This window comes from Dasypus novemcinctus, chromosome X, assembly GCF_030445035.2.
Source record: "Dasypus novemcinctus isolate mDasNov1 chromosome X, mDasNov1.1.hap2, whole genome shotgun sequence".
Taxonomy (NCBI): domain Eukaryota; kingdom Metazoa; phylum Chordata; class Mammalia; order Cingulata; family Dasypodidae; genus Dasypus; species Dasypus novemcinctus.
This window is the reverse complement of record NC_080704.1, coordinates 148174398-148187920: the sequence shown is the minus strand read 5'-3', so window position 1 is coordinate 148187920 and position 13523 is coordinate 148174398. Positions and strand designations below refer to the sequence as shown.

The window sequence follows — 13523 nt, the reverse complement described above, 5'->3', positions numbered from 1 at the left end:
ACAGAGATTTCCTTGAATGGCAGGATCTGACAAATACAAATGAATAAACCCCAAAATTAGCTTTTACAGTCCTTGTAAATTGACTCTGTATTGACTGGTGCTCTTCTACAGAGTTTAACCCTCCTTTCAAGAAGATCAGCCCAATGCAAATGTGAAACGCATCCCTCTTTTCTGAGCCTGTGTCTTTTCCAGGGTTTGTGATTTCTCATGGTCTTAGGAATTCCTCCTATAGGAATTCAAATGCCTCCTCTACTCCCTATGTATAAATAGACTTTCTCCCCTCCTGAGTGTCTATTGTATGACTTAAACTAGGTAATCCTTTGTCCCAGGTCTTTTTACTTAATTGTTTCTTACGTTGCTTTAGCTATCTGCAAGATACTTCTGCCTGCAGGGCAAATTTTGGGAGGGCTAGCCAGAGATGACTTTGCTGGTTTAGTCTTTCAGGCTGTCACTCCATATATTAGCTCCAATATTCAGGCATACCAGTGTGCATATAAGGATTACTCTGCTCCCTCCAGAAGACAGCCAGATACTCATAATGGGAGTGTGGATTGCATATACACCAAACTAGGGAAGGAATGGGAGAAGGCCCAGCAAGGGCACTATGAGCTTCTCCTACCATTTTTAAAGCTATGTTTTATTGATTTGGCACTTTCCTAGTTACTGCAACCCTGTAATGTTTTCCAGAGTTTGAGGAAGTTGACTCTGTCAGTTTTTGCTAGTTGTTCAAGCTAGCTGCCATCTTGGTCAACTGGAAGCCAAGACTCATTTATTTTTGCATGTGAGCTGTAATCACTGGTTGTTGAGCTCTCCAAACATTTAGCTTGGAGAATCATTGTTAAGAGCTGAATGAAAAGAATGGATTACACAAAATAAATCCTTGCAACTACAAAACCAACACTAGAGAAACCCATGACCATTGTGCTTTGTTTTACTGGACTTCTGGCACTTTTAGGGAAAAGTTTGTTGGAGACACTAGAGCTATCTCTAGGAAATGTTAGGTTTCTAAGAGGTCTGTCCCAAGCAAACATTTTAATTTTAAATGCTTTTGCCCTTTTGCTTAGATCTTCCACCTCCTGCAACCCGAGAAAGGCCACCAGGATGCAAAACAGTATTTGTGGGAGGCCTGCCTGAGAATGGGACAGAGCAGATCATCGTGGAAATGTTCGAACAGTGTGGAGAGATCATTGCTATTCGGAAGAGCAAAAAGAACTTTTGTCACATTCGTTTTGCTGAGGAGTATATGGTGGACAAAGCACTTTATCTGTCTGGTAGGTGTTTAGTTGTGAGGATTGTGCTCTTTAGGCACAATGCCGAGATTGGGAATCAGTGTATTTGCATCTGTGGCAACTAAGTTTGAGCTGAATATTACCCCCTTTTATCTTCAGAACTGGAAAATGCATGTTACCACCCCATTTCTTCCTTCAAAGCACTCCAGTGGTTCTTAATTGCATATGAAATTAACTCCAAACTCCTTATATGTGGCATTCAAAGGCCTTGATTATATGCTTTCCCCCTCCTCTCAGGATTATCTCCCAATCCTTCCCTCACTCACCATGTCTGAACCATGCTGAACTAATTCTACTCCCAGAATATGCCACGGTGTTTTTTGCCTTTTCCTATGATTGGAATTACCTTTCCTGCCCCTGGCTCTCCCACCCATATATTTTCACACCCTGAAGCTCCAGCTCAAGCAACGCCTCCTCTGGGAAGCTTTCTCTGACATCTCCCTACTCTACCACAGGCTGATTTAGGCATCTCTTCCTCTATGCTTCCACAGTACCCATTGCTTCTTCCAACCATAACACCTATTACACTATACTAGAACTATCTCTTTTCATATCTGTTTCCCCCACCAGAGTGTGACCTCCTTAGGGTGAAGGACTGTGTCTTTAAAAACTTTGAATCCCCAGGACCTAGCATATACCCTGACACAAAGCAGATGCTCAAAAAATAGTTATGGAAATCAAGTAGCTATCAAATATTCATTGACTGTTATGCAGAATGCTAGGCTGCTGGGGATATGAAGACAGACTTCCTGACATCAAGGAGATTGCACTGTGGAGGTGGAAAAATATATCTGTAAATATGTTAATATCAGGTACTGATAAGTGCTATAAAGTAGGTAAAATAAACTAACACCTAGAGTGGGTGAGGTGAGACTGGGGTGAGGTGGAGAGTTTTGATACCTAAGGTGTTAGGAAAGGAAGTCTTATCTAAGTAGGTTACTCACTTCTCTGAGTAGGTAAACATTGTGAAGGGGTTTGCCATGTGAGTATCTGGGGAAAGAGCATCCCAATAATAAGGAACAGCAAGTCAAAGGCCCTGAGATGAAAATGGATTTGGCATGTTCAAGCCAAGGATAGAAGGTCAGTGTACTGGAGCATAACAAATGAGAGAAGGGCATCAGAGGGAAATGAAGTCTGAGAGGTAGGCAATGCCAAATCATGTTGGGCCTTATAAACCATGTGTATTCATTTCCTGGACTGTCATAACAAATTACCACAAACTGGGTGACTTAAATCAACAGAATTTTGTTCTCTCGCTATTCTTGAGGCCAGAAGTCTGAAATCAGGGTATCAGCAGGGCCATGCTCTCTGAAGGCTCTAGGAGAGGATCCTTCCCTGCCTCTTCATAGCTTCTGGTGGTTGCTGGCAATTCTTGGTGTTCTTTGGCTTGTGGCAGGATATCTCCAATCTCTGTTCCGTCTTCACATGGCTGTCTTTCCTCCGTGTCTGTATCTCCTTGTCTCTTTTCCTCTTCTTATAAGGACACCAATATTTGGTTAAGGGCCTGCCCTACTCCAGTATGACCTCATCTTAACTAATTACATCTGGAATGACCTTGTTTCAAAATAAGGTCATGTTCTGAGGTACTTAGGGGTTAGGACTTAAACATATAATTTTTCCAGACACAGTTTGACCCATACTACCATAATAATGAGTTTCATTCTGGATGTAAGGGAAGGCCATTGAAGGATTTTAAGAGGTAGAGTGACATGATCTGACTTACACTTTATAAATATCATTTCAGGGTAGAGGATGGGCTGAGGGGTGTGGACAAGGGTTTTGGCCAAGAGATAAGTTAACAAACTGTAGAATGTGTATTTTCCAGGAGTGATAGTGACGTGTGTGTGTGTGTGTGTGTGTGTGTGTGTGTACACACTGGGAGCACATTGTGGTTCTCCCAGTGAAGGTAGTAAGAACTACTTTGCATAAAATCTCTTCTTCATTGTGAAAGTTCAGATTTGTAGAATCTGGGGCAAGGAATTGTAATTGGAATGATTTCTGTTGAATCTTATAAAGTAAAGGCACTTGCCTTTTCAGGTAGTTTCAAGATAAAGTTTCATGACTGATCCTTTGCTTATTTTATTTTGAATTGGCATTGTTATTTATAGGAGCAGTAAGAAACCATTCTAGAAGGCAGAAGACAGAGTAATTGGAAAAGGCATAAAACAGTTAACTCCTTCCTTACTTAAGAGTAATAGTTTGGAAGAATTGCATCCAAATGTTAAACATTTTATCATGGCAGAATCTTCATTCATGTAACAAGCATATTTGAGTGACTTCTTTCCTTACACTATTGTGTTAGGTGCTGTACAGAGTATAAAATGAGTAAAATCAAGTTGTTGCCCTTAATGAATTAAGGTTTTGTATGCAGTCATCTTTTCATTTATTTTTTTCTCTCTCTTTTTTTAAATGTTACATTCAAAAAATATACAAGGTCCCCATATAGCCCCCGCCCCCCTCACCCCACTCCTCCCAAATCAACAACCTCTTTCATCATCATGGGACATTCATTGCATTTGGTGAATCATTTTGGAGCACTGCTGTACCACATGGATAATGCTTTACATTGTAGTTTACACTCTCCCCCAGTCCACCCAATGGGCCACAGCAGGACATACATTGTCCAGCATCTCTCCCTGCAGTACCACCCAGGACAACTCCAAGTCCTGGAAATGTCCCCACATCATGTCTCTTCTTCCCTCTCCCTACCCTCAGCAGCTACCATGGCCATTTTATTTTAAACAAACATTTATTCAGTGCCAGGCACTGTTCTAGACACTAAAACAACACACTCGCTGCTAATAATAATGAGATAGAAAGTTAGAAGCACCGTAGAAGGCATATTTCTTATGAAAATTCAGAGGAGAGAGAAAGTATTTCTTACTCCTGAGTGGGGATATCAAGAAAAGTAGCATTTGGACTAACTCCTCAACAAAGAGAAAGAATTCACGTGTAGAGATAAGGCATAGAAACAGCATGAGCAAAAGTGCAAAGGTGGTAATTTTTTATGTAGTAAGTAGACTTGAGGGGAGGAGGAAAATGTCAATTGTTAAAAGAGTTTTAAAGGCTTAAGAGTTTGGCATTCCTCTTCAGGTAATAGGAAATTATTGAAATTTTTGAACAAGGAAGATGATTGTTTCTGAAAAATTAATCTGACAGCTCTGTTTAAAATGGATTATAGGGGAGAAGAGAATTAGGATCCTGTCGTAATAGACTGGAGAGAAGGTAATGAGAGTTTCAAAAAGTAGGTTAGTAACAGAGAAGGAGAGGAGGAGGCACATGTGGAATATGCTTATTACAGTTGCTAAGTGCTGTAGAATCTAACTACTGAAGATTCAACAGCACTTAGCAACGATAACAGAACATTACACAATAGACTATTTTAATAAGAACTTAAATGTCTTGAAAAGCCCTGAACAGTTGTACATAAAAGAAGACATGCTGCTCAGGAGGCATCCATCTAAACATCATTGAAATCAGCTCTGTTACCGACCACCTCCTGGAAACATTCCCAGTACTGTCAAAGGAGTGGGGATCACAGTCAGCCATGTGAAAACAAGTCAATGTTGCCCTTTAAATTTGAACCTGCTCCCCCGCCAAAGTTCACAAGTGCTAGAAATCCCCTGAATTGAATGGCTATTATCCCATATTGTAAAACAAACAAAAAATTCCTTTGAAAAGGGTCTAGGAAAATGTAGAAATAATCTCTTTTTTTTCTGTTGGAGTTGGAGCATCTTTGGGAGCTTGCCTGTGAACAGCTCGCCCACCCCGTAGGATCTTGTGCATGGCTTACATAGAGCTTTTATACTGTTCTCTCATTTGATCCTTTCTACAGTCCTGTGAGAATAGGCAAGATAATCATTAATAGCCCAATTTTCCTGCTGGCAGAGATGATCAAATAAGAGAAATGGCTGTGAAAGTGCAATGGTACACTTTAAAGGATCCTAGAAAAGTTTGTTGATAAAATGTATTCATTCTTACTCTTTGAATTTGTGGCAGTTTTTGGGTTACCAGGTATTATGCTTTGTAACAGGCTTACAGAGGTATAATTGACATACAGTGAACTTTGCATATTTAAAAAATACAGTTGGATAAAATCTGACATTTGTATGTACCTGTGAAACCATCACCACGATAAAAATTGTGAACATAGCCATCACCCCCAAAAGCATCCTCGTGCCCCTTTGTAATCTTTTCCTCCTACCTCACCTCAGGCAACCACTAATCTACTCTCTGTCAGATTAGTTTGCATTTTCTAGAGCATAAAATAAATGAAATCATACATTATGTATACTCTTCCTTCCTTTATATAGATCTCGATTTACATTTGGTATCATTTTCCTCATGTCTGAATTTCCTTTAACATTTTTTTGTAGTGCAAATCTGCTCCTGATGAATTCTTTCAGGGTTTGTACATATGAAAAAGTATTTATTCACCCCTCTTTCTTTTTTTTTAAAGTGCATAATTTTTTAAAGGAATTTTGTTTTTTAATTCTCTCCCCTTCCCCGCCTCCCCCCCTCCCCCAGTTGTCTGCTCTCTGTGTCCATTTGCTCTGTGTTCTGTGTCCGCTTGTATTCTTGTCAGGAGCACTGGGAATCTGTGTCTCTTTTTGTTGTGTCATCTTGCTGCGTCAGTCTCTATGTGTGTGGCACCACTCCTGGGCAGGCTGCACTTTTTTCGCACTGGACAGCTCTCTTTACGGGGCACACTCCTTACATGTGGGGCTCCCCTATGTGGGGGACACCCCTGCGTGGCATGGCACTCCTTGTGCTCATCAGCGCTGCATGGGCCTGCTCATCATACAGGTGAGGAGGCCCTGGGTTTGAACCGTGGACCTCCCATGTGGTACGTAGATGCTCTATCCATTGAGCCAATCTGCTTCCCTCACCCCTTTTCCTGAAAGACATTTTCTCCGGGTACAGAAATGTAGGGTGATAGTTTTGCTTTTTGTTTTGTTTTTGTTTATTTTCTCCTAGATGATGTTCCACTCTCTTCTAGAAATATGATGTTATCCTTATCTTTGTTTCTCCTTATATAATATGTCTGTCTTCTATGGCTACTTTTTTTTAATTTTTTTAAAAGATACTTAGATTACATAAATGTTACATTAAAAATTTAGGGGATTCCCACATACCCCGATCTTCACAAATCCCACACTTTCCCAAATTAACAACATCCCTCATTAGTGTGTTACATTCATTGCAATTGATGAACACATTTTGGAGCATTGCCACTAAGCATGGATTACAGTTTACATTGTAGTTTACACTCTGTTCCACACAATTTTGTAAGTTATGACAAGATATATAATGGCCTGTATCTGTCATTGCAGTGTCATTCAGGACAATTCCAAAGTCCTGAAAACATCCCCACGTTACATCTGTTTTTCTCTCTCACTGCCATCAGAACCTCCAGCCGCCACTGCCTCCACATCAGTGATATAGTTTTTTTTTCCATTATGAGAATCACAATGAGTCTATAGTAAAATACCAATAAGTCTACTTTAGTCAACAGTTCATTCCCAAATCCTGCGGATTCTGGTATGGTGATATCCACTCCACCTCTAATTGAGAGGGGGCTTCAAACCCATAGGGCTGATGGATAGGACTCTTTTGCTTACAAGCGTAGACTCTCGGTCCTTGGTATGGTGGTTGTCCATCATAACCTCCTTGTTAGTTGTCCTGGGTCAGACCAATGAACTGGAGAGTAGGTGTTACAACTCTTTTGAGATTCAGGGCTCAGCCAGCACATGGACTGTCCAAAGATTTAAGTCTTTCATACATATACTTACCAACTCTAGTACTAATTATAGGTTCAAATAGAAGGGACAGTACAGCCATGTGTAGGGAAACCACAACTGAGTTCAACTCTGTCACACTGGGGAGCATAAATTCCAAAGTAGGGCCCACTGGCAAGACACCTAATTCCTGAGCTATCTGCCTTGATTATAGTGTCTAGGTGTCGCCAGAGTCCTCAGGAGCCGCACTATTTGGGGTAGTATCTACTTTGGCATTCAATGAGATCCTGCTGAAATGTACATAAGCGTGACCCTGGGATGACCTCCCAACTCACTTTGAAGTCTCTTAGCCATAAAAACTCATTTTTATTTATCATTTCCCCCTTTTGGTCAAGGTTTTTTCCAGTTGCAGTGCTAGTTGGTGCTTGGTAGTAATCCCTCATTGCCAGGGTGGCTCATCCTCTGGAGTCATATCCCATGCTGGGGGAAAGGTAATGTATTTAAAGCTGAGTTTGACTTAGAGAGAGGCTATGGCTACTTTTAAGATATTCTTTTTTTTACTGGTTATGAGAAATTTTATTATGATGTGTGGTGGTGTAATTTTCTTCATGTTTTTATACTTGGGTTTCACTTAACTTCCTTGATTTGTGAGTTTATAGTTTTCATCAAATTTGGGTTTTTTTCCTCCCCTTCTTTCTTTTTTTTTAGGAGGTACCCAGGACCTTGTACATGGGAAGCAGGCACTCAACCACTGACTACTCCTACTCCCCTTCATGCCCTTGTTTCTTCCAATATATTTTTCTATTCCTTCCCCTCTCTTGTGGGGGCTCCAATTAGGCATATATTAGGCCACTTAAAGTTGTCCCACAGCTCACTGGAACTCTTCTTTTTTTCCTTCTCTATTTCATTTTGGTACATGTCCTTGTCTATTAATTCTATTATCTATATGACTCTGGGGTCTGTTTTGATTGATTAATTGTTATCCTTACTATAGGTCATAATTTCCTGCCTCTTTCACACCTGGTAATCTTTTTATTGGATACCAGACATTGTGAATATTACTTTTTTGATTGCTGGGTATTTTTTTTTTTCTTTGAATATTCTTCAGCTTTGTTCTGGGGTGTAGTCAAATAACTTGGAAACATTTTGACCCTTTTATTCCTTGCTTTTTATGGCAGAACCAGAGCAATGTTTAGTCTGAGACTAATTTTTCTCCATTACTGAGGGAAAGCCCTTGTAAGTACTCTGCCCAGTGCTCTGTGAATTGAGTTTTTCTGCTTGGAACTATTCCCAGCCCTGTGAGAACTCCAGGGATTGTTCTTTCTAATCCTCAGACAGTTTCCACACATGCATATAGTCATCAGAACTCAACTAAATAATAGAGGAGGACCTCCTGCCCCTTGAGAGGCAGTTTGGAATAAAGGAAAACAGGATGAATTTGGAGCCTGACATTCTGGATTCAAGTCCAAGCTCTACTATTTGCTAGTTGTTTGACCTTGGGCAAGCCACTTATCCTATCCAACCTCTCTGATGCTGTTTTCTCTTCTGTAAAATGCTTACCGTGGAAGCTTGTGCTGAGAAAGAAATGGGATAAGTTTAGTGGAAACATCTAAATTAGCTCCTGAAACTTACAAAGTATTTGATAAATGTTTTTCTTTCATTTTTTATAGCTGGCAAAAAGTGGAGATGAGGACTTAAATCCTGGTTTTCTGAATGCCAGTCCTATACTACTATATCACAGTTATAACACCTCTTATTTTTTTTCTCCAAGGATCCTAAATTATGCTGCCTGTGTCATATACCACTTCCCATCACATCTAATTTTTCCCAGAAGAGAATGATTCAGAATTGCCAAATGCATCTAGGAAGTAATTTTAAGGGTTGAAATCCTGAGCTAATACATTTAAGTTTTACTAAAATGCTCTGTGGTTGTATGACTGACACTCTTGGTGAAGTTATCCAAAAGTACTATAGTTTGAGGCAACCTTTTCCATTCTTCCCAGCCCTTGTTGCCATGTAAAGAACATTCTTCATACCATTGTCCACAGTGCCTCCCTCTGCCAGAGGTAAGGTGGCAGATGGAATAATGGAACTCCTAAGAATAAGATTGAACCAAGTCATAGAATAGTAAACTATTATTAGAGATAAGGCTATAATCCAATTCTTTTGATGGCTCATCTTATGAGTAGTAGGGAGAGAGTTGGGGGTTATACAGTTACTTTAAACTGCCGCTACCACATCTGGAATACTACAGTTCTTGTAATCCTCTCTCTCTTTCTCCTTCTTATGAACTTAGGTTACCGCATTCGCCTAGGCTCTAGCACTGACAAGAAGGACACTGGCCGGCTCCACGTTGATTTTGCACAAGCTCGAGATGACCTATATGAGTGGGAATGTAAGCAGCGTATGCTAGCAAGAGAGGAGCGCCATCGTAGAAGGATGGAAGAAGAAAGATTGCGCCCACCATCCCCACCCCCAGTGGTCCACTATTCAGATCATGAATGCAGCATTGTTGCTGAAAAACTAAAAGGTACAGAGGCAATCAAGCTCCATGACTAAAATTAAGAACTCTTTCCTTTAAGGAAATTTATTTATTTGTATTGTTGGCAGTTACCCTTTAAATTTCCCACTAAAGGATTCTAAGCCCTTCCTGTGTAGATACAAAAATGTTGTTATATTTTGCTAGGCTGCCAAAATGCAATAATCAGAAATGGGTTGGCTTTTACAATGGGGATTTATTTGCTTGCAAGCTATGGTTATGAGGCCATGAAAATGTCCAAATCAAGGCATCATCAGGCGATGTTCATTTCCCAAAACTGGCTGCTGGCGATCCTGATCTCCTCATGTGGAAAGACACATGGTGGCATCTGCTGGTCTCTGCCTTCTCCTCCAGGTTTTGCCACTTTCAGTTTGTTGCTTCCCTGGCATGCATATTCTCTCTCTCTCTCTCTCTCTCTCTCTCTCTCTCTCTCGCTCTCTCTCCCTCTCGCTCTCTCACTCTCTCGCTCTCTCGCTCTCTCGCTCTCTCTCCCCCTCCCTCTATCCCATTTATAAAGGACTCCAGTAAAAGGATTAAGACCCACTCTGGGCCATGCCTCACTAAAGTAACTTAATCAGAAGGTCATACCTACAATAGGTCCACACCCTCAGGAATGGATTAACTTTAAGAACATAAGCTTCTAGGGTCCATACAACTTCAAACTATCACAGACATATACCTAATAACTCAAGAGCAACAAAATTTACCCCTCCCTCTTGTGTCTCTGCTCCTTCATTGTCCTAAAGTATAGCGCTTTTCTTTCTAGACATCAGGTGACTAGAAGGAAACAAGTTTTTCCCACTTTCTCATGTCAAACATTTTAGCAGTAGCCCATGATTTGGGAGATGTAAGGTCACCCTTTCATACTGGATGCAAGTTAGTTTTGAATTATGAATCAAATAAGTGAATCAGAGTGCCATTTTACAGATGAGAAAAAAAGAGGCCCAGAGAGGAATAGTCACAATGCACATTCTTCTTTGATTACTCAAAGACTTAACTGCCACCAACTGAAAGAGGACTTGTTTAATCACTTAAAATAGCCAGCTTATTTCTCACATGGCTTTGGGGACTTCTACACATAGCCAAATTAAACTATTTTACTTTAGTTTCGATTCCTATTCCCCCTGCTTGACTTTCATAGCCAGTTTGCTGATTTAACATTAATTGCCCTGCCTGTTCTCCTGTGTTAGCAGTTCAAATCCAGCCTTTCTCATTCTCTGAGTACAGATGATTTTATTGAATGAATGTTGGTGTCCCATTGATCTTATTGATGACACCAACCCAGATCTAATGTTATGTATTTTCCTTGCTTCTTTTGCTATAAGCTCAGCAAGATGCCTTTAATTCCACTCTTCAAATAGGTCTCATTCAACAAACTTGTTTGTGCTGTATAGCCTAAGGGATTCACATATTTCTGAAATCCCTTGTTTAATTGATATTGTCTTCCCATGAGAGAAAAGCAGAAACATAGAGCCCAGAACAGAGATACAGAAATAATTATTACATTTTTGAGAAATTAGAAAAGCTGAAAACATTTGTAAGAATTCAGGTCTAAAACTTCCGTTTCCATGACACCAAACAAGTCTGTTTGAATTGAAAAAAAACATTTTTAAATGAATTTTCTGGTTGTGTAGACCCCAAGAGAAGCAAAAGTGAGCATCAACATAAAGAGTGCATCCATGTTATAAAATGAAAAGCTGCTATAAAGAGGAGACTGACCTCTAGTTAAATATCTGCACCAAAAACAGGGAGAGAGGCAAGAAATTCAAATTGCAGTGAGAGATTTTTCCACTTGATATAAGGGTTTTTAGCCAGAAAGGAATGTGAAGCCCTAGAACAAGGCTGCACAGGGATGCTAATGGACTCTTCGTCTGAGGAGTCTTTAACAGCAGAATATATGTGGCTATCTCAGAGAGCTGGATCTGTAGCTTTGGAAAAGCTGTGCTACTATTTGAACATCATCTAGTTATAATAACACCTAACTAGCTGCAGAAATCTACTTGGTGGGTTCCAAAAGCAAAAAAGTTGGATGTGGAGAAATGTAGAAATGAAATAAATTGTATCAAAATAGATTGTGCCTGTGACTGATTATTGGAAGGCCTTGAACTGCGGATTAGATATAGGAGTGATGTTACAAAAGGTCAAAAATGTGTTTATACCTAAAGAAATAACCACTAAACTCTTTCTTAAGCCTCCTTCCAACACCACAATTCTATGGATCCAGGATAAAGTTATTGGCAAATAAACTCAAGCCAAACTCAGGACTCAAGCTTACTTTTCCTTATTAAAACACAGGATTGTAGAATTCTGAAGTCCCTAATTGCTCATTCACACATCTCACACACGCACACACTCAGAGATGTTAAGAAGTTTGCAATATGTGAAAACTATAATGTTGGCAAAGAAAACTTCTTTTAAGGAAAGAAAAAACACTTCTCTTACTGAAAGTTCTTTATGGATCACAATCCCTGTGGCTACTTTTTGAATCTTTCATTCTTGCTGTTTGCCTGGCTGTCTGCTTTCTGCCTCTGTGTGCACTTGTAGGCATGTGTGGCTTTCTATCCTCAGCAATTCATTTAACAACCAATGCCAAAAAGCCACAGTGGCCTCCTTGCCAGCATGTTGAGAAAATAGAGATTTGGTTACCTTTGATGATTCTAAAAATGAATTCTCTGTTTTCAGATGATTCTAAATTCTCTGAAGCTGTGCAGACCTTGCTCACCTGGATTGAGCGAGGAGAGGTAAACCGCCGCAGTGCCAACAACTTCTACTCCATGATCCAGTCGGCCAACAGTCATGTCCGCCGCCTGGTGAACGAGAAGGCTGCCCATGAGAAAGACATGGAAGAGGCAAAGGAGAAGTTCAAACAGGCCCTTTCCGGAATTCTTGTTCAATGTGAGTAGAAGTCAGAGTTCTGCTAGAAGGGTGAGAGGGCACTTAGTCAGCATTCCCTCTACACACGCACCCAGGCCCTCAGAGCCATCTCTATGTAATGGGCAAGGCTCCCTTCTCTGAATTTCCCTGTGCCCTCCTTATATTGCCAAATGCCCGAGTTCCAGTTTCACCTTATATGTGTAGGCACCTCCTATTGTCATTTTCTTTGGTGTATCTACTTTAGCTCCTTAGAGACACACTGAGGGTCCAATCCCATATTTTTACTTTTGCTTGCTCTCAAAGTAAGTTACTAGCAATCCCTGGCCTTAGTGGGCGGTATGGGATTTCATTGCTGACAGGAGACTATAGCATCAGCATTTCCAAGCCTATTTTCTTCAAATTTGGATCATTAATATCATGTTATATGCTTTTTAGGTACTCTTACTTTGGTGATAATTTTAATTTTGTATCCCAAGGTGACTAAAAATGAACTAAATTTTCCACTTCAACCTTTTCTATTTAGTTTCCTTTCTTCTACCTTTCATTTACTGGATGTCATAGAAACTCGGACGGGGGGTGGAAAGCCACTGAAATGGCCATTTTCAAAGAAAAGTACTGCTTCAAACCTTTTCAAGGCCTCTTAAATGAGACAGTCAGTTACATTCTCAGATAATATTTTTTGTTCCCCATATTATAGAACTGTACATTCATATATTTGAAGTAAAGAACTGCTTTCGCTTTAAGAATAAGGGTATAATTTTATGATTTTCCTTTAAACAATTAGAGTCCACTCTTGCCATATACTATACTTGACTCACATATAATTGGGATTAAAAAGGTGTTGTTCCTACACTCTGGTTTGTTGGACTTACACCACTCAGCTAACATGGAGGTGAAGAAGGTCAACCACCACACCAGGGAGCCAAGAGTGCCTACAACTGAAAGCAGAAGAATTGCATCCAACATCCATGTGGAACCTAAGTCCCCTCTTGATATAGATGTGGAGTGGACATAACCATCCCAGGGTCCACAGGATGGAGGAATAGAGAATGGATTAGAGTAGACTTATTGATATTCTATTCA

General features: G+C 40.2%; 1 protein-coding gene across 10 annotated transcripts in view; it reads left to right on the top strand.

The window, feature by feature from the left end:
• The window catches only part of ENOX2 (ecto-NOX disulfide-thiol exchanger 2), a 389024-nt gene that overhangs the window by 337806 nt on the left and 37695 nt on the right, over nt 1–13523 (top strand). For all 10 annotated transcript variants that reach the window (XM_071213203.1, XM_071213206.1, XM_058291492.2 and 7 more), the window contains 3 exons: nt 1065–1271; nt 9324–9557; nt 12249–12461. In XM_071213203.1, the coding sequence (XP_071069304.1) occupies nt 1065–1271; nt 9324–9557; nt 12249–12461 (654 nt within the window). The remainder of the gene's footprint in view (nt 1–1064; nt 1272–9323; nt 9558–12248; nt 12462–13523) is intronic.